The sequence below is a fragment of the Parasteatoda tepidariorum genome, unplaced genomic scaffold, assembly GCF_982258835.1.
Source record: "Parasteatoda tepidariorum strain Cologne lab strain unplaced genomic scaffold, Ptep-v5.0 scaffold_12, whole genome shotgun sequence".
NCBI lineage: Eukaryota > Metazoa > Arthropoda > Arachnida > Araneae > Theridiidae > Parasteatoda > Parasteatoda tepidariorum.
In genome coordinates, this window is record NW_028257371.1 from 917564 (window position 1) to 939299 (window position 21736).

Here is a 21736-nt window from a genome sequence, read left to right on the forward strand (position 1 = left end):
TAAGATTTGAAATGAAAAGTCATTTTTAGAGATTGAGAGTTCGTTAAAATATGCTTTATATTGTAAAAATACTGACTGTACTTACTTGTAATACTTACTGACACAATTATTTATTGACTAAATTTTTTCAAAGGTAAGGTATGTATGTATGTAGCATAATAAACAAATACAATAACAGCAAATACAAAATTTTCTGCTTTTCAGCAAGAAAAATTTGCAACGAATAAAATCTTGCGCAGGGCATGACATATACTGTGATGTATATATTGTGCAACTATTGAAAGCCCGATCATAATTTTTCATTTTATAAACCCTTCCTGTAAAGAGATAAGACTTTCGATTTAAATAAATGAATATATAACTTTTTTTCTCGATTTCCATTTGTATTTCTTATAATTATAAATACATTTTGTTAACCGTTAAAAACAGATTTCCAGAGAAACATTTACTTCTTTAAGAAGAGATTACGAAATTATTCGTATAAGAGTTATGCTACAGTTAAATTTCCACGCATAGCCATGATTGAAAAATAATAAAAAATCAAATATAATCCAAATATTCACAAAATATATTTTTAATAAGACAGTAGTATAATTGTAAATTAGCGAATAAATAAATATAGATGACAGAGATAAAAAATAAGTTTAAATGACATGACATCAAAATAATGAAAACTTTTGACATTTAAAAAATTGAAAATTTTCCTAAAATGTTTTTACAAAATGTTGATAAAAAATAACTATAATTAATAAAAATTTGCATTGTACGTAAATTAAACTAAATAGCTACAATTAGGAGAACTTAGCATTAACATCATTAAGTTACAATCGAAATAATGAAAAAACTGGTATAAGTAGAGCATCATAACTAAGAAAAATTAAAATGCGCATAAATGTAAACCAAGGAAAAATTGAAACCAACATTAAAACCTTTGAGAACTTATATTTAAGAAACATTACGCAATGTTTATAAGAAATTAATAATAATTAATAACTGAACATTAATAACATAACATAAATTAAATTAAATAACTGCAAACTAAAATTATTAACTAACATTAAGTTATAATTCATGGAAATGCATGATTTTTAAAACACCATTTATATTAAGTATATAGAATTATTTTACTTCATGTTTGATAAATTGTCTGAAATTAAATAATTTAAACTTAAATCAAGAATAAATTTTTGAAATTTTAAGATAATAACTTTCAAAAAAGCACGTGCACTAATCAGCATTATAATCAGCTTGTTATAAATAATTTGCAAATAAGAGGCGATAAAGGATAATCCTCTAGCACCCCTCTCCAAGCTTCATCTTAGTTCTTCACCCCTCCGATTTTCCTTCTCCGATTTTGACAGTTTTGAAGATTGATTAAGGATTACGCCCACTGAAGAGGGGGAGAATTCGTGTGACGAAGGAGCTCGCACACGTATGCGATGTGTATATGTACTGTTATGTATTTCATGCTCCCCACGTTTCTCGTTTTTCAAATTTTTGTTTTTTAATTATTATTTTCCACTACAAAAACGTGGTTTTTAAGAATATTATTTTTATTTTGATTTTTTTTTGTACTCACTTCCAAAATCTCAATTTTTTTTCACTCACTGTATACAAAACTTTTCTACTGACATGTGACACTAATTTGAAATAATCGAATCGACAACAAAAAACAATCGCGAAAATATTAATTTTTCTTTAATTTTAATTTACTTTGTATGTCTTTTTTCTCTTCATTTTCATGCATTGTCATCCAATTCTGAACTATGTGCCAAATTTGAAGTCTGTAGCTAGTCGGGAAGTTATTTTAAAATCGTTTACAAAATTCCACCCGGACAGACATACACGAAGGCAAGTTGATATTAAACGTGGTAAAATAAGAGAAAGGAAGATTGAAATTTTATGTAGCATTCCTAATATCGAAATTGAACTGACTTCCCTGTGATTCCATATGCTGCAAAATGTTTTCAACTTGTTTATAGAAGATCCTCATAAATTTTAAGATCTGGTGAGTTAGCCTCTAATTTGGTTTTGTCAGTTGTTAGCTAATTTTGATGCTTTAAATGAAGCTAAATCATGTTGGAAAATAAAATCGTTCTCTTCAATTGATTGCATAATATGCTCGTGACAGAGCATTCGCCTTCCAATCACGGGGAACCAGGTTTGCGTTCCAGCAATGGCTGGTCGATACGAATTTCACATCCGGCTTGAACCGACCACAGTGCTTAAGTAGGATATCCTCAACGGGAGAGGGATCATGCGTTAGAATCCTCTTGCCGTCAGGCAAACCGTCGGAGGTTTTCATGGTTTTCCTCTCCTTGTAACACAAATGCTCGTAGGTTCCATAAAAAAATACTCATTATACGGTTTTAGGAGTAATACGGATATGGAGTATAAAACTAAGCGTGCACCAAACAAATTAACAATAAAAAAAAATTTTAAATTCTGATTCAAATAAACAAAAATGGGATCTTGTAAATAGTATTATTGGTAATCAGAGCAATTAACCTACTTTACCTGATATTTTAAACGACTATGAATCTTCTGATCAATTCAATAAATCATTTGCAAATGCTAACAGTACCTCAAACCCAAATTCAAACAGTTTTAAAATATATATTTCACTAAGTTTAGCCTCGTTTGTTTTCCTAGAATTGAATTATTGTGATGTAAAATTAATTAAACTATTTGCTCTCAATAATATAAATTTCATAACTAATTTCATCAATACCTCAATCAAGTCATCCATTTTTCCAACTTCTTTAAAAAGAGCAACCATAACTCCTATTTTTAAAACCGGCGATAAAAATTGCTTATCAAACTATAGACCTGTATTAGTGAGTTAAAAATAAAACATGATTCACAGTTACCTATTTTAAATTGCACTTCACAATTTATATTCATGCACTTTAAATGCTAAACATCGTGAATCACTTTCACCGAAGTTTGTAAGCAATCATTAGCATTCATGCAATTTTAAAAATCATTGTGTTTCCCGCAATTTGAAAGCTATTTTCGCTATTTATTAATTTTTTTCATCGAAATTCATATTCACACATTTTATTTTCAATACGCATTTATATATGAGTTTGGCAACTCTTATTTACTGGTAAGTTTTGTATTTAGTTTATTTATAATTTAAAACAGTCTTGTATCAATTAGTTTTTCATGGTCACACAAATAATACATAAGATATTTGCAAAAAATGATAAAAAAGTTGTATAATTTTTCTGCAGCTATCTTCATTTTTTTTTCAATTTCTCACCGATAGTGATAGTTCAAATCTCAAGAATAGAAACCGGCATTAATAAGGACTTCACTTCAGAATTGCTAATAATAATTGATCAACTGGAAATGTTGACCAGATATTATCTTTATTCATCATTCTATAACGCGAAAAATCTAAATTTTTATCTATTAAATGCTAAGCTTTTATCACTTTCGTGTATACTAATATAATTTTTGATAATTTTAGTTCCGAAAATGAAAAGAAAATCACCATCACCAAGTGATGCAGCTGGACCGTCAGGTTCTGGAGCAGCTTCAGGATCTGGAGCAGGAAGTGCCGGCCCTTCTGGTTCCTCCCAGGAGGGTGCTAGAAAAAAAATGTAAGTACAGTATAAGCTTTTCATTTTACGGAAGCGAGTGGAGCAGGAAAAAGAGTAGTTGAATAGAAGTGATCCTTCTACGACTGCTGATTCTTCTACAATTAACTTCGCAGGTTGCGAAGTTTAACTTATTCCGCGCGGAGGGACTCCACGCACTATTTTTTTATTTACACTTTTTTCTAAAAAATATGACACTAGAAAATAATTAAATTGAGATTTATAGCGTTAAATTTTTCTATCGTAAACTAAGAACGACTTTTGTTTTGGTTTTTATCTAGCTTTTTTTAAAAAAAAAAAAAAAACTTTTGCTTTTATGGAAGTTTTCATTATGACGGGGTAATAAAGAGTTTCTATCAGACTTTATTCTTTTTTTTTCAATTTTTCTTAAAAGAACTACAGTAATTGGAAAACTGAGATTTCCAGCTTTAAGATTTACTTTCAAAATTAAGATTGATTTTTATTTTTTCTGTTTTGCTTTTGTATATATTCTTTTTTTGTGTAGAGTTTTTATGATTGCGCGGTATTTTTAAAAAGAATTTCTGATAGACTATGTCACTTCTAACGTTTTATGGATATTTTACAGATTTTCTTTAAGAAATAGCCTTTAGTTTTTTATAAATCTTAAATATTTCTAATGGATACCTACACTTCTTTTTACTTTTACCCCATGCCAATTATATGGAAGTTTTTAATAATGACTCAACTTTTTCATGTATAAAGAATAATATTTATTAATTTTTTTTAAAAAATGTTGCTATTCGCTCACTGAATAGCAACACATACTTCTTTACTTACAAGATCAAAAATCTAAAAAAAAAAAAATACTGCATGGAGTCCCTCCGCGCGGAAGAAGTTAAACTTCGCAACCTGCGATGTTAATTGTAGAAGAATCAGCAGTCGTAGAAGAATCACTAGTTCTATTCAACGACTCTTTTTTCTGCTCCGCTCGCTCCCGTGCTCTATAATCACGGTAGCATTTTTCCCTCGTGGACCTCTTGAACCTGTGGAAGTGCTTGTGGTTGCCTCATCGTCTCGCCATGGAAAATGTATTTGTATTAATAATGTATGTGAATGCGTCATAATGTAATTTCAAAAGAGAAAACCTAACAATCAATTGATATTCACAAGAGACGTACCTTGACATAACCTTAAATCCGTCGCATTGTCCGTAGGATTGTTTTCACTCATTTTTTGCAATAAAAATGTTGTACCGTTACCCCTTTGGCTGTGATCTCAAAATTTAAATTTAGTAACGGTTACCCAGGTTATTTAGTAGACAAATATCTAATGAATTACAGAAAACTTTTAACATTTAAAACTCATTTTTATTGCACCTCTAAATCTTCAAAAACATAATTTCACACATTTCCAAATGCCAACATGGGAATAAACATTTATACATTAATTAAAACAAAAATGCAACCTTAAAACACTCAAGCATAACCTTCAACTTCTACAGTTCAAAAAAAAGACATTTATAAAATAAAAACTTCATTTAACATTTCTAAAAACCCAGACTTGGTTTATGATATCTATAAATTACACTTAAATGCTGATTGTTCTCCTACAAAAAAAAAACACAACATAACAGTTCAGAATTTTCGGTAAATGATTCCTCTAAAATGTTAACGAAATAAAATTTAAAGTTTTATAAGTACCCTACGGAATTTACTGCTTTCACTCTGGAACCGCCCACCGGAAAGGTAGATGAACTCATGGACAAACTCCTTGGCTAGGATCTCGAAATTTCTCCAGCTATTTTAATTTCAAGCGACTTAGGCATGTAGAAGGGGGACACCGGACGTCCAGCATAGATTCCTTCGGACTTGGCCCATCGTCTCAAAGATATCGGCTTTTGGCTAATCCCGGTAGTCCTTCCCGCTAGAGACTTCAGTTTAGCTTTCCCTAAGGTTACGATCCACCATCTCCGAGATACTGTCACGAACCACTCCTTCAGCGGACAAACTCCGTATCCCCAGGATACTGCTCTGATTAACTGCTTACTACTGGTACTGCAACTGCTACTAGCCACATTCATCGCTTCTCTTTTATCCTCCCGTCAACAAGGCGAAAGAATCTAGACTGACCTGTTTACCACGTCCAGAGTCATCCCGCATCCGGCGGACGTCAGAACCAAAAAAAAAAAGATCCCTGAGAAAAACCGTCATGAATCCACTAATACCCTATACAAGTTATAATACCATCTTCAATAAATATTAATAAATTTAGTTACATAGATTTTACCCAAAAAAAAATCCCTTTTTAAAAGACTAATTCAAAATTTCTAAAGAAAATATCATTATGATTGAATTTAAACTTTACCGTAGTGGTGCCATCTACAGACAAATAATCTATCTTTAAAAGTATTACAAAAAAAAAACTTATAATAAATTTCAATTTATTACAATGTAGCGTTAAACGTTTAACGCAACCTTGTTGGAAGTCGCATAAGAAGTATCACTTCAAAAATCATGTATGAGATCGCAAGGTCATTTCTTGATTATTGATTTGTCGTTAAATTCATTAAACGGTCAAAACTTTTATAAAATGTTTCACATAAAAATTCTGTTTTTATTGGGGGGAGGGGGGATTGAAACTGCATTGTACTTTTACCGCGTACTTTTTTTCTTTCCAGATTCTTTAATCCGGTGCTTTTTTTTTTTCGTGATTCATCCTAGCTATTACTATCAACGAAAAGATTGCTGTTATCATCTGAGATATGAACTGAGTTGTGTTTTTTAATTTGTTTAAGAATAGAAATTAAACGGCACTCTTTGATCAGAAGAATTGAGCCCATTTTGTTAATTACATTCTTAATTGGTCTGAAATTTAATTAAATACTTTGTTTGTATTTTTCATCTTTTGATATATGATGCTCTGAAAAACACAAAACCATTTTGATTCAATTGTTTTTACTGCATTACTGAGTGGCAATTTTATTAAAACTGTATAGGGGTGTTCTGTTAATACCATCTTTAATAAGTATTCTTAGAATCTTAATCAAAAATGTGAAAAAAAGGATATATATAGGTGGTCACAAATTAATGTTTAAGTGAAACTCGATCGATATGTGTATAAATTAGAGTAGCGAAAAATGTATGTAATAAAAATCAAAGTTTGATGGTGAAACTCTATAATAATGGTCTTTCTACATTTCTGTTTTCTCAACATTTTGTTTTTTTCCTTTCACACAAATAATTTGTGATTCCCAATTCGTATAATTTTGGTTTTATACGTATTCTGAAATATTTACGAAAATGTCTGCAGAAAAAAAAATGTTCCATTTCATTTTGAAACCCAAGCTTAAGAACCAAAAGAAGAATTAGTTACTTACTTTTCCTTTCTTATTTAAACACTAAGCATAACTATTACTGGACATATAAGTCCCAGACTTTGGGTTCGTAGTGTAACTTTTTAGACGATTCAAAACTCTAAACTAAAAATATTTAGTTTTAAAACTCAAAATTCAAATGACGCAACCACTATTATAAATGTATGTCATCTATGCCAACCTTGTATAAACAACTATTGATTTTTAGTCCTTTCTTTTTTCTAAAAAAGAAGAAGAAAAAAACTATAATTTAATACAACATATTAAGTAATTTATGCTAATGAACGATATCATATTAAAAAAAATCTTTGTCTTTAATTCTTAGAAAAGACAATATTTATGAAAGAATTTGAAAATAGAGAATGAAATGCTGTGTCCATTTTTGTAGTTTGAAATGCGCGTCTAAACATTTCCAACTGTGTTCATTAACATGCTTTTTGAGTTGTGTCCATTTTTAAAAAATTCTATCACGATATCTTAGCAGCAAAAAACATTATTTGTGAACTCCTTCACCTAAATATGGTATATTGGTTGATTTAAATATGTATAACTGAATAATTGAATAGCTGAATTCTGGGAATTGTTTATTTTGAATTCTACAACCAAATGTTTTGTAATTGACTTTAAATCAAAGAAATACATATAGGCTTGATTAAATTTTGTTTTTGTTATAATGATCGAAATTTTACTGAAGTGCCAAATATGGTAATTAGTCTTCACTAATTTACAAAATCAAACAGACGTTCCCTAAATACCGTTTTTCTCATTGATTTGAAACATAAAAATAAGAGCGCTATCTGAAAAATAGGGTACAAATGATTTAATCAGAAGAGCTCTCAAAAATTTCGGCCCCACTTTTTAAAACATCATTTTAATAATTTAAGGAAACCAAAGAATTTTTTCAGAATTATAAAATTTTTTCCTAAATATAATAAGTACCATGCCAAAATACATTTTAATAACCATTTTTAATTTAAAAAAGGTTGAAAAAATATAGAATTGTAAGGTCTGCAAATTTTTACGTTATTTGTATCTAGGAAAATTTATATAAGAAAATACAGCGTTGGAATCAATTCATAGTTTTTGATTGATACAATTTTAAAGTAATGTTATTAAATTTCAATTTTTTAAGAGCTATGGGATCCATTTCATGCAAATTTTGTATTGTGTCATTCGAAATTGCACCCTCCTTTAAAATGATGTCAAAATTTGCATATCTCGCATTAAATATAATTCTTATTAAATGGAAAGTAATAAATAATTAATAAAATGTACTTTTTAAAGTTAAAATTGAATCTATTATTATTAAAATCTCAGCTTGAATTAATTTATTTCAGTTAATTGAATTAGGTACTCTTTTTTTTTGCGAAATTAGCGAGTTTTATGGTATAAAATATATTTTTGTATTGACTTCCTATCATTATTAATAGTTAAGAATATTTAAGTTCAACTTTTCAAATAATTAAAATTGGCACCTAATACAGGAAATCCGATTATTAGATCAAAAGTTAATTAGTGTTTTGCGTAACCACACCGATGATTTCATTTCTTGCATATTCGACATATATCCGCATATTTGCGAATTTTTATACAAAAACTATGTATAAACTTCGTAACTTTTATGTAGGTTTTTATATGAAGAACAACTTATATGTAAGAACCATAAAGAACCATGTAAATGCATCCTTAGATGCGTAAAAGCTATTACGATTTTTTTAAAATTGATAATAAATAGAATGCATTTCTTGGATGAATTTTTTTTTTATAGCAAAAATCCTTTAAGTGGGCAAATTCCAAACTATTGAAATGCAGAATTTAGGATTTCTCACACATTCATAAAACTTTGTTTTCAAAGTATAATTTCATGTAAATTAATTTTTACAGTTCTTATAATATAATTTAATTATGGTTAAAAAAATTGAATAGTCAGATATACAAAAATGATTACACCAATTTAATTCACTTAAATTCTAAACTTTAAGTAGAATCAGTCGATAGAATTTTTTGAGATACACAAATAAAGAAATTAAAATTGTAGGGCGTTTTTATAGAGAGGGTATTTGTCGAGTGTTTATTCAAACATTTATGATTTCGTAAAATAAAATATAAAGGTTTAAGCTTTCGAACATTTAAGAACGAGATCATTAAGATAATTAAATAGAGCATTGGTTTTTCTTCCCCGTAATATCCGCATATGCTATTAAAAATTTCTCTTAATTTATATGCCATACATTTTTTTCACATATCACGTGAACCAGTTACGAATCCATTGGCTTAAATATTTTGAAATATCTTAAATGCTAAAACTAATTATGTAAATAATAAGCGTGGGGAAGGTAGCTATCGACAATGTCAAAATACATCTATGAAAATGTGTTCCAACATAGAATCTATTTAACATGTCTTACATACTAGTGAATTGTATTTTTGTAGTGGTAGACACACTACAGTACTCCCCCACCAGAATTATATCTGTGGTAGAATTCGATGAACGGAAACCACAAGGTTATTCATTTCTGTCTTGTGAGAAACCGGGAGAGCTGTATTAAGATCACCGTACTTCTTGCTGATCATAAGAGTTGTATTAAGTTCTCGGTTGTGGTTGCTCCTGTGTTGCCATTAGCAGACGAGTTTATGCAGACTAACGTTGTGTGTGATCGAGACTGAGCAGCAACAGCGCGAGGAGGTGGATAATGTCACGGTCACAAGTAGCAAGTCAACAGTTCAATGTGGACCATCCATCGAAGTAGGCGTGTTTTAATCGTAGTGGGCGTTACCGTCAAGGTAGGTGTGTCCATATTACGTCCGGATCACCAATATGGGAGGGTAACTATCGACAATGTCAACATTCATCTATGAAAAGGCGCTCCAACATAGAATCTAGTTAATCTGCCTTGTATACTAGTGATCCTTGTTATTAAATATCCTTGTTATTAAATATAATATGATATCCTTGTTATTAAACATAATATGATAAAAATTATAATGTGCATTGTTTGACTTTAAGAATTTTCTTCTAGGCGGACACAAGGGGCGGAGACACCCGAAGATGTGAGTATATAATTTTCATTAAACAGTACTTTTAAATAGGTGCACGTTAAATTAAATAAGTAAAAATGAATATCCAGAAATTAATTAAGATGTAAGAAAACTTTTTTAAAATTAAACGAAAAGTCTTTATTTAATTGTTCTATCAAAGCTAGGATTTTTTTTAAGCAGGGCTCGCAATAACCAAGTATCTTCAACAAATCCAAAAGTGAAATTTATCAAAATATTATGAACATACAAATTAAAAAAAAATAATAATTAATTTAAAACAAAAATTAAAAGAATCTTATTGAAGTTGTACTGCTAAAATAGATGCAGATTGTAATAAAATAAGGTTCAACAGCTCCACAAATAATAGGTGTACCCTGTGAATGAGCTTATATATTGCTCTTTTGTAATTTTTTAAATAGTGCCTACAATTAGCTACATCTTCTGATTCTTTTTTGTTTTTTTTTCTTATATTTCATCAGCATATTTAATCTTTTTAAATTTCTTTTGATTTCCAGATTAAAATTAAAGCATGTGCCCACGTATTAGAAAAAAAATACCTAATAAAGAAAGTTTAGTCAGATTTTAGGGGTTTAGTCAGATTTAAGTAAAGATTTTGAGGGAAAAAATGTAACGATAATAAAGGATTCAGCAGAAAGTGAAAAAAATCAGATAAGTTTTATGCTTAAATAGATCACCAAATTTACGATAGCCAATGGTTATCATTTTTCAGTTCAAAGCAAAATTCAAAAAATAATTTTAAAGAAATAATAAAACTTAAAAGTAGTTTAAAATTAAAACTGTAAATTTGAAACAGAAAAAATAATTTTGTTTTTACCTCTGTAAGTCATTTCACAAATAAAGTTCAATTTTCAAATTATTTCTATCCTTTGCCTTAAATCCACTTGGATACTATGACGAAGGGCTTGAATAACTTGCTTATTTTTGATATGTTTGAATGCTGTTGAATCTAAATATGATTGATTTTTATGTAATATTGGAATACATTTTAGGTCAGAAAACAGCGGCAGGAGAAGGAGATGGCTGAGAAAAGACGGAGGACAACGGTGGAATTCGCCAAAGAGGAACGTCGGCGAGCCCACGAGTTCCGAAAACAGAAAGAGGAACAGGACAGGCGAAGGAGGAACGAACAAAGAAACCAAATGATAGACCACGCCAGCTTGATTGCGACATCCCTGGCCAATGAAACCATGGTGATGCTGGCTTCTAGATTCATCGACAGGGTGTCGCAAGGTCTATCATTTGAAGAGGCCCGGAGCAGATTAGATGCAGATATAGAAGAGAGCAGCTCCGGCCTAAGAAGATCCATCCAGGACAGCTTAAACAACAGCTTTCCCATTGAAGCTGAAGAAGTCATACCACCTACTTCTCCAACGATGGATCTGTCGTCTGTCCAGAAGCCCTCACCACCGCTTGCCCTCCAGCCGTCACCAACTCTACCATCACCTGTTGTACCAACAATTAGTCCAGCACCAATTTCTCCTCCGTTGGCATCTGCGAGTTCTCCAACACCATCTTCCCCACCACTACACCCACCAGCATCACCCCCGACAGCATCACCTCCATTAGCATCACCTCCATTGGCATCACCTTCACTGGCATCACCTCCACCTGCATCACCCCCGCCTGCATCACCCCCGCCTGCATCACCTCCAGTGCAAGTTCCTCCAGTGCAAGCCCCCCCAGTACCAACACCAGCACCTGTTCCTCAGCAGCCTCAGGCTCGGAGGCGAAGAGGAAACCCTGGGAGGCGAAGCACGAGGCTTGCACTTCTAATCGAATCCAGCAAAGCGTTCTTAAAGACCGACCCTCCATTTAGCCTTCCGAAAAGAACGAGGTACTCCAAAAAGTACCCGGCATAAATTTTCATGAAGATCCTTCCTTTTGCAGCAACCCTAAGAGACATAAGTAAGTTATTATTTTGGAATCTAGAACATTATTCATCCTTAAGTGTCAGCGTTCAATTATTTGCCGTTAAAACTTATTATACTTTCCCTTTAACTGGAAATCCAACGAAGTATAGTTACGTAGACTTAAATATTTGAAAAGAACTGAATAAAATATTATGATAATAATATTTATTTTTCTGAATTCTGTAAAACTTATTCGTTCATAGTTTTTTCTTAACATATTAGAATACTTTCATCTATAGGTGCATGTTTTCTATTAAATTTAAGTGATTGAGACAGATTTATAAAATAAAATTTATTTAGCACATTACTTAAAATTGTGAAGCGTGAAAGGTTATTTCTACTTAGAAGAGAAAACAAAATATTTTTTTCCCAGTCGTATGTTATGTTGTAAGTCAATATTTTTTCCTTATTTTTGGTGCAATAACTCTAATAGTTAATTTTTATATACTTAAATATATAAAATCTTACATAAAATGTAGAAAAAGTTCGAAAAGTTTGAATATTTAAAAAATATTTCTTGCATTTAATATGCTCATGTGAAAATAAAATAGATTTCTCCCCCCCCCCCAAGGAAAAATGCTTAGATATGTGACCAATAAAGTATCAGATTTTTTAAGAGAAATATTTTGTAATTTATTTTTTAGCTTTGCACAGCTTAGAAAATTTGTTTATGAGTTAGAGCAGGAAATCTGTTGACATTCATTTTGTCCAAGAAATAAAACGCTGTTTTACCTGTTTGTATTAACAGAAAGAAAATAAAACTGTTTATTTATTGTTCCAATGAATTTTCTAGGTTCATTTGGATTAACTGGTGATGAACAGTGTAGAAAAGAGGATTAACTAGCTGATCCTTTTAAGTAGTGGAGAAAAAAAAAAAGAAGAGATGCTCTTCTCCTAAGAGCAAAAGACAAATCTGATGCTAACCTTAAGAGTTCCTCATAATGCTGCGGCACAATTACAAGTCTTGGTAAGTTTACCTTTTTGACAAAAATACTTTTTTTCTAGTTTCTATCTGAGTTCTACTTTAATATCATGATGTACTTCTAAAAATCAAATTTAGAAACTTGATTTAACTGCAATGCCAATCACTAACGAGTAGTAGAAATTGTGGGACCTTTTATTTCATCATTTATGACAAAACTTTTGTCATCTGTTTGACGAAATGATTGATTACACTTTGAACCAAATTTTTTTTTATTGCTTCGATACAAGTACTTGCTCTTACCTTATTCGTTATTTGCATGCGATACAAATGGATTTTCGGCAGAATGCTCTTGGAGAGATGTATCTTGGAGATGCCTACATTCTAAGCATTATTTCCAGCTGGATCTGCAAAATTCAGAATTTTTTTTAAAGAAAAATCAGATTTTTTTTTAATGTTTAAATCAGGCTCTTTTCATTAATTTTTTTTTATTTCTTACATTACCTGTCAAAGTAACAGATAAAAGTATTATTATTATTCGAAACACTAATAAAGCTAATTAAAATAATATTTTTAAATAAATATTTCGAAATAAACATTCACAATTCGAATAAACAAACAAACAGACCGTCGCCAATAGCCCACTGTGCAGCTCTAGTGCGACGTAAATGAACCACAACAACAACATATTGATAAAAATGCAAATATAAGCAGTCCCGCAGTGGACTAATCGTTAAGACACAGTTCCCAGCAGATTACCGAAGTCAAGCATCACTGGCTACGGTTAGTGTGCGGGTGGGTGACCACTTGGTTCAGCCTGCGTAGGGACCGAGGGTGTGCGGTAGGGGTCCTCGTTAAACTGTTCTACCGTAAAGTGCTCGACTTCGAGTGCAGGTCGTCGGGCTACCGAAAGGGGGGGGGGGCTATTTAAGGGAGGACCCGCCCTATTTAAGGGAGGAGTAATATCAACCTACAAAAGGTTATTCGTAGATTAATTTTTCATTTTTGTTAACTACTAGGGATGAAAATTATGATCTTAACATACTTTATATGAAATGTTAATTGCTATTATTTTTTTCCTTGTTAGTGATGCTCTCTTCTATTTGGAGAAAAGTCCTGAAAAAACTTTATTTATTAGATCTTCATATGTTGCTTTGGAATGAACTGAATTTATAGCTGAATTTGGGTTGGATGTCATGGAAAATGGATCATTGGAAAATGGATGGATCATTGGAAAATTTCTCAGACCTTGTGTTCCTACAAAGGTATCTATACATTTAGATTTTAAAATGGCTTTTAGGCTTCAACTCGCCCTATTAAAGGGAGGAGTAATATCACCATACAAAAGGTTATTCGTAGATTATTTTTTAATTTTTGTTAACTACTAGTGATGAAAATTATGATCTCAACATACTTTATATGAAATGTTAATTGCTATTATTTTTTTCTTTGTTAGTGATGCTCTCTTCTATTTGGAGAAAAGTCCTGGAAAAACTTTAATTATCGGATCTTCATATGTTGCTTTGGAATGAGCTGAATTTATAGCTGGATTTGGGTTGGATGTCATGGAAAATGGATCATTGGAAAATGGATGGATCATTGGAAAATGGATGGATCATTGGAAAATTTCTCAGACCTTGTGTTCCTACAAAGGTATCTATACATTTAGATTTTAAAATGGCTTTTAAGCTTCAACTCGCCCTATTAAAGGGAGGAGTAATATCACCATACAAAAGGTTATTCGTAGATTATTTTTTAATTTTTGTTAACTACTAGGGATGAAAATTATGATCTCAACATACTTTATATGAAATGTTAATTGCTATTATTTTTTTCTTTGTTAGTGATGCTCTCTTCTATTTGGAGAAAAGTCCTGGAAAAATTTTATTTATTGGATCTTCATATGTTGCTTTGGAATGATCTGAATTTATAGCTGAATTTGGGTTGGATGTCATGGAAAATGGATCATTGGAAAGTGGATGGATCATTGGAAAATTTCTCAGACCTTGTGTTCCTACAAAGGTATCTATACATTTAGATTTTAAAATGGCTTTTAAGCTTCAACTCGCCCTATTAAAGGGAGGAGTAATATCACCATACAAAAGGTTATTCGTAGATTATTTTTTAATTTTTGTTAACTACTAGGGATGAAAATTATGATCTCAACATACTTTATATGAAATGTTAATTGCTATTATTTTTTTCTTTGTTAGTGATGCTCTCTTCTATTTGGAGAAAAGTCCTGGAAAAACATTAATTATTGGATCTTCATATGTTGCTTTGGAATGAGCTGAATTTATAGCTGGATTTGGGTTGGATGTCATGGAAAATGGATCATTGGAAAATGGATGGATCATTGGAAAATTTCTCAGACCTTGTGTTCCTACAAAGGTATCTATACATTTAGATTTTAAAATGGCTTTTAAGCTTCAACTCGCCCTATTAAAGGGAGGAGTAATATCGCCATACAAAAGGTTATTTGTAGATTATTTTTTAATTTTTGTTAACTACTAGGGATGAAAATTATGATCTCAACATACTTTATATGAAATGTTAATTGCTATTATTTTTTTCTTTGTTAGTGATGCTCTCTTCTATTTGGAGAAAAGTCCTGGAAAAATTTTATTTATTATTTTATTTATTGGATCTTCATATGTTGCTTCGGAATGAGCTGAATTTATAGCTGGATTTGGGTTGGATGTCACGATTCATTCTATCTTGCTTCGAGGTTTCGATCAAGACATGGCTGAAAGAATTGGCAACTTCATGCAGGGGGAAGGCATAAAATTTCTCTGACCTTGTGTTCCTACAAAGGTATATATACATTTAGATTTTAAAATGGCTTTTAAGCTTCAACAGTATTTAAAATTATATAAAATTGTTCTGATACATTTACTCTTTTTGTTATTGTCTTTTTGTTATAAAATATTCCAGTTTGAAATAATAATAAAAATTGATCTTTCTTGATATTTTTGCAAACATCATATTAAAATGGTATACAAAGCAACCATTTATTTTATTTAAAATGTTTTTTAAAATATTGTCCTAAATTTGATTGAAGCTGTAATTTTGTTAACTATAAGGATAAGGATCTGTTTCATTATCTGAACAAAATTCCATGTTCAAAGCTTGGTCTGCCAAATCCATAACTTTAGGAAATACTGAGCAAATCAAAATAAAAGCCTGATTTCAATGTTATTGATTAAACAGCTAAATCCCAATTTGATTGAGGCTCACCTAAAATTGTCAATGTTTTTCAATCCAATTTTCCAATGTTGCTTAGTAGGTGTACTATGCAACATGAAATAAATGTTTTCTTTGACAATGTACATACATGGCGAAGTAATATAAGTAATTTTGAATGGTGATCAATAAATAGCACTAAAGAGTCCATTAATCTTGTGACAACAAAAGGGGCTGAAAAACAACTATTTATAACATGTTAATACAGGGGTCGATTGGTTATGTATCTACCACAAACAATTCACTCATGCATAAGCAGCTATGATCTCCAGATTTCACTCTATGTAATTTTTTCCTGTGAGGGTTAGTAAAGAATCTCCAAGTAGTTAAATCATAATTGATTTGTAAGCCCGTATCAGCTGCAATTTCCAGCATCGATACAGACGTGGTGCCTAAAGTTTGGTAAGAAGGACATTTCAGCCTTGATGTATAGTGTATAACAAAATTATTGCGTATTGAACATTTATGAGGAATGAATTCATAACTTGATTATACTTTTGAAATAAATAAATTTTTTTTGTACACTTTGTATTGTTTTCCTATGAAAGTTTTTTTTTATTTACTCTACATTATATGGAAATATATTGTTATTCTTGTGTTATGTTAAAATATATTGTTATGTATTATAAATTGTTTTTAAATTCTTTTTTTATTAGTTCAATGTACTTGCTCTTAAAAATAAGGACCATTTGTATGTGTACAAAATATGTTGTTTCTTACAATGTTTGTAATTGTTTTATTTTATAGATTGAGAAAAATGAATCTGCTGAACACATGTTTAGAGTAATTGGAATAATCGAATCAGGTGAAGAAATTGCTGATGAATATGATATAGTAAGTAATCGTGCTTGATGTCTTGATACAATTATGCTTTATTTTGTTATGCTATTTTGTAAATTTTTTACCAACAAATTTTTCAGGTATTATTTGCTATTGGTGGTGATTCCTGTACTACTGGCATTGGATTAGAAACTGTTGGTGTGAAAGTTAATCCCAAGTATGTAATTTTCATTTATTTATTTTCTTTTTCATGACTGCATTTTTTTAAGTCATTACACTTTTTTTTAAAAAGTTCTTACATCATATAAAATAATGCTTTTTATTGAAGACTATACTATTTTCGCAAATGTTTTGCAATCTGAAAAATTTGTAAGCATTATAAAATTTTTAGAATTTCTACTCAAAATTTATGGAGTTCATTAGACTGCTAAATATTAGCATAATTTTTCTGACTGAATCTTTTTAATAACAATAAATTTTAAAACTTTGAAAATTTTGGAATTTAAATTGATTAAAATTTAAATTATTTATTTACATCAGCATGTAAATTTTTCAATTAATTATTTTTTAAGCAATTGATGTAAATTACTGATTTTTTTTAAATAAACTGATTTAAATCATGATTTCAATTATGAATTAAATTAGAATGTTAAATTAAGCAATGCTTTAAATAAAATACTAAAAATCAATTTTAGTTCTAATGCTGTAATAATCAATAAAAAATAACATACTTTTTTCATTTGTTTCAATATAATGGGGCTTAACATTTTACAGTATCCGATATGGTCAAGTCAAGTATATTTTAGTTATAAGTAAATATTTAACTAAAAATATATAAGTAAATATAAATATTTTAGTTATAAGTAATTTTTTGAAGTTATAACGCCTGTTTCCCTTTGGCAAAAAGTTCATTATATAGGTTCATAGGCTAATTAACGTAATGCTGCATTAACTAAAATAGTATATAATGAAAATGCTCAAAGGGAGTATAAAGTACTAGTATAAAAGTATTCGGTATAGCACTTCATTCCTATTTATTCTTTTGATTATGGTAGTCATAATGTATCTTTATCTCGATTAAAAAATGGAAAAAAAAATTTCTTTCACTCTTTGTCTTGACCCATTCAATAACTACATTATTAGATTATTTTTAAAACTATCCGAACATAAGTTTGGTGACACTCTATTTTTTTAAAGAAGTTATAGACATCTTCTGTTCATACTAAGATTATTTTGATTAAATAAGTAATGAAAAATTAAATTTTTGAAAAGGTTTTTTAAAAAATCAAACTTTGTTTCTTAAAAAATTAAAACTTATTTGGTTTAAATCAGCCAACCTTGCCAGATAATAATGATTTGTATGAATTTTTTCAGAAATTGTTTACATTTATTACTTTCTATTTTAGAAATGGTAAAATTCGTGTTGTGAATGAACCAACTAATGTTCCATAGATCTATGCAATTGGTGATATTTTGGTGGGAAAGCGAGAATTGATTGCTGTTGCAATAGAGGCAGGGTTGCTACTTGCTCGTCGATTGTATGGAAATAGTTCTACCCAGGTATATTATTTTTCTCAATTGTCATTATTTTATCGAGAAATTGTGAGGTAATGTCTATGTGATATGTTTAACTAAACATTATTTTATTAAATTGTGACTATCCAATTTGTATATTTATTCAACAGATTGGTACTGGTAGTAAATAGAGTGCATGTCTTGTATTAAACTGAACAAGTGTCCCCTGCATCAATACCAAATGAGTGCTCCCTCCCATTACCCTCTCTTATAAGAATATATTTTCTAATCATATATAGCAAATATGGCTTTTTTTTATTATTCCCGGTTAGTAAAGTATGCAAACCAGGAAGATGATTGGCTTAATAAGAATATAGACATTATTTTTCACAATGATTCTGTTTTTCTTTCGATAATTTAAAGATTGAGGAAATTTTTGTATTTTTGCTTGTTTCATAAGAAAATTTTCTCATTTTTATTCCATTCTTTTTCATTTTGTTTCTCTACTGTTTATTGATTGCATATGTTGCTATAGTGCTGACATTTTTCATAAAAACAAACATATAACAAATGCAGGCATTATTAGTTATCTAATGTATATTCCAGAAATTTATTTCTTATAATTATATTTCTAAAATCTATTTAATTAAATTATTTGGTTTTATACATTGTTTCTATAAATATGATTATTAATAACTTTAACAAATATCATGGCAAACATGTTGATTTTGTAACTTTACAGATTGTAATCTCTATACAGTTTAATCGCTCCTTACTAAAACACAAATCTTTCTTTAAAATTTCAGGGGTGCTTTATAAGTGTTTTACTGTATTTGATTTTTGTTGAGAATGATTAGATCCATGATTAAAAGAGTACCAATTAATGAAGGAGAAATTGAATATTACAGTAAATTTTTTATTTATGAATAAGTTAATATGCTTCTTATACTGTCCTTACAACACACTAATGAAATGTTAATTATAAAAAGAAAAAATTGCCTGATTTTCAAAAAAAAAGAAGAAAAAATCACTTATTTGGCAACCTTGATATAGCTTTAGTTTTATTTCTGATCTATTGTATTATTGTGTACATAGCATAGCTAGTTAATTTTTATCTCTAACATGTTGTTTTAGCAAGCAAATGCTTGTTTGAATAAGCCTTTTGCTGTCTCAAACAATTATTAACAGTCAACAAGAAAATACATGCTAGCCAAATGGCAAGACAATGGACCAGATGCAACAACTTGTAACTTATGCTGATTGAAAGGGTATCCAATTTCTGCTGTAGTAATCGCAATCCATATATTCGAATTTATATTTGATTATTTTTGGACTAGGAACTTGAGATATAAGTTTTATCTATTTATTTTTTGAATGAAAAACTGTTACATTTCTAAGTAACAGAAATATAAAAATTTAGTATTTTTCAGATTGTTTAGCATTTTTAAAAGGTCTATAAAGGTGCTTATTTTCGTTTTTAGAAGCCCTAAATGTGCTTTTTTGTTGATTGTATTGGGTGCTTAATTTTTTCTTTTTAAAATAGGATTATTTCTTGCCATGTCAATTGTCTGTATGAATTGCACAAGAAGCTTAATTTCTGCAATGTTCTGTTCATAAGTTTTCACATTACATTTCAGTGTAATGTTGCATTTGTCTGTGTCATATGAAAAGCCAATCCTTTTACATATTAAATGAATTATGAGAGGCTTGAGCAATGAACAATCACGGAGCTTCACCACCTCAAAATTTTCATCCTCCTTTTATCAGTTTTGTTTAAAAAAGAGAACTAATTAAGATCTTTTAATTGTAAGAGTTTTTAGCATTTTAACTTTCCAGACAAAATTTAGGGACATCTGTAAAAGAAATTTAGTAATTATAGGTTTTCTTAGTTTGTTTAATTCTGAACACATCTTTATCAATTCGGTATGATCAATAATAATAATTAAATATTTTTGTTGAGTATATATATTTTTAAATAATTTTCACTTATTTCATTTATAATGATAATTTTCGCAATTTTAAATTAAAATATAGCGACTGTGTAATATATAATCTGTTTACTCCTTTAGAGTTATGATGTATTGGATTTTCTGAAGAAAGAGCAATAGACACTTATGGAGAGGAAAATATTGAGGTATATGCTTTATCATTAGCTATTTTATTAACCAGCATTTGCAGGGATGATTTCTTTTCTATGTTTTATTCCATACTACTTTATTTATTTATTATTTATTGGCACGGTTGCTCCTTTTCTGTCCACAAGATAGTTTTCTATTGTAGTTCCAACTTCACGATTACCAAATATTTATTTATTTTACACAGATCTACCATTCTAACCAGACCCCTCTCGAGTGGACTGTTGAGAAGGAAATGTTTGTTATGCAAAACTATGCTTTAAAACTGATAATGTAAGTCTTTATTTCATTTTTTTAAAATTTTTATTATTATTATAGTTGCCAACTCCACTAACCTTGCCTTTTTATATCAATTTTCTATGAAAAGTACTCATAGCCTTTATTTCAGAAAAAAATCCCTGAAATTTAAAAAGTTTCTAAGAAAATCTTTTTTAAAACATATACTTTTTTTTAACCAGTTTTATTGCTTCTACAAAGCTTTCTAGGCTTTTACAATTTATTTTAATGCCACTAAATTAAATTTTCACAAAATTTATTTTAGTGGTATCTAAGTTTAAGCTTTAATATATTATTTTTTATTCACTTAAACTTATTTTACACAACACTACTTATGAATAATTTAAAAGTTCATCTGCTATGCCACTTTGTTCCAGCTCTTTCATGGTGAGGCTTTTAAAATGTTGGTGAAATTACTAAAAATTCTGAAAGCTTTGGATTTAAATGTCTACTACTCCATTAAATAATTTGAAAATTAAGAATAAGAAAAGTTAAGATAATTTATTCAAGAGTATTCCGAAATATACTACACAATTAAAACTTTTAAAGCGTACTATACAGCTATTAATTTAAAGGCTCAAACTGTATCAGATTCAATAGCGTTATGCCTCTTTATTTGAAGGCAAATGTAACAGAACAATGTGAAATATTTTTGAATGGAACAATTTCTTTTAATAATTTTTTAAGTGCTTAGTAATTTAATAATTGATTACTTATACATATTTTTTTTCAAATTTAAAAATATACATATTTGGTTTATTCAGCTTACCTTAAGCTAATATACCAGAAATTTGCTATCTTGTAATAAAAAAATAGGATGTTTACTTATACACCAAACTATCAAGTTCTCACAGGCATAAACATTTTATTTCAAGTTTTTTTTGTGAATGTTCATGTTATTTTGTAAATAATCATAAACCATTATCAATAATGCCAAAATCATAGCAGTTGGCAGT

At 29.6% G+C, this 21736-nt stretch overlaps 1 protein-coding gene across 1 annotated transcript; it reads left to right on the forward strand.

The window, feature by feature from the left end:
* Positions 1-3483: 3483 nt before the first annotated feature.
* On the forward strand, positions 3484-20594 carry LOC147800847 (uncharacterized). The gene is made up of 13 exons (XM_087156296.1): positions 3484-3608; positions 9960-9990; positions 10989-11904; positions 12703-12876; positions 13919-14096; positions 14288-14484; positions 14676-14853; positions 15045-15222; positions 15414-15645; positions 16822-16908; positions 16995-17071; positions 18261-18414; positions 20439-20594. Exons 1-3 carry the CDS (start codon positions 3484-3486, stop codon positions 11856-11858), a joined length of 1026 nt encoding a protein of 341 aa, XP_087012422.1. The 3' UTR covers positions 11859-11904; positions 12703-12876; positions 13919-14096; positions 14288-14484; positions 14676-14853; positions 15045-15222; positions 15414-15645; positions 16822-16908; positions 16995-17071; positions 18261-18414; positions 20439-20594.
* The last annotated feature ends 1142 nt before the right edge of the window (positions 20595-21736 follow it).

Coding starts and splice junctions, on each gene's coding strand:
- LOC147800847 (XM_087156296.1), top strand. CDS start 3,484: ATGAAAAGAAAATCACCATCACCAAGTGATGCAGCTGGACCGTCAGGT. Junction 3,609..9,959: donor GAGGGTGCTAGAAAAAAAAT/GTAAGTACAGTA, acceptor ATTTTCTTCTAG/GCGGACACAAGGGGCGGAGA. Junction 9,991..10,988: donor GGGCGGAGACACCCGAAGAT/GTGAGTATATAA, acceptor AATACATTTTAG/GTCAGAAAACAGCGGCAGGA.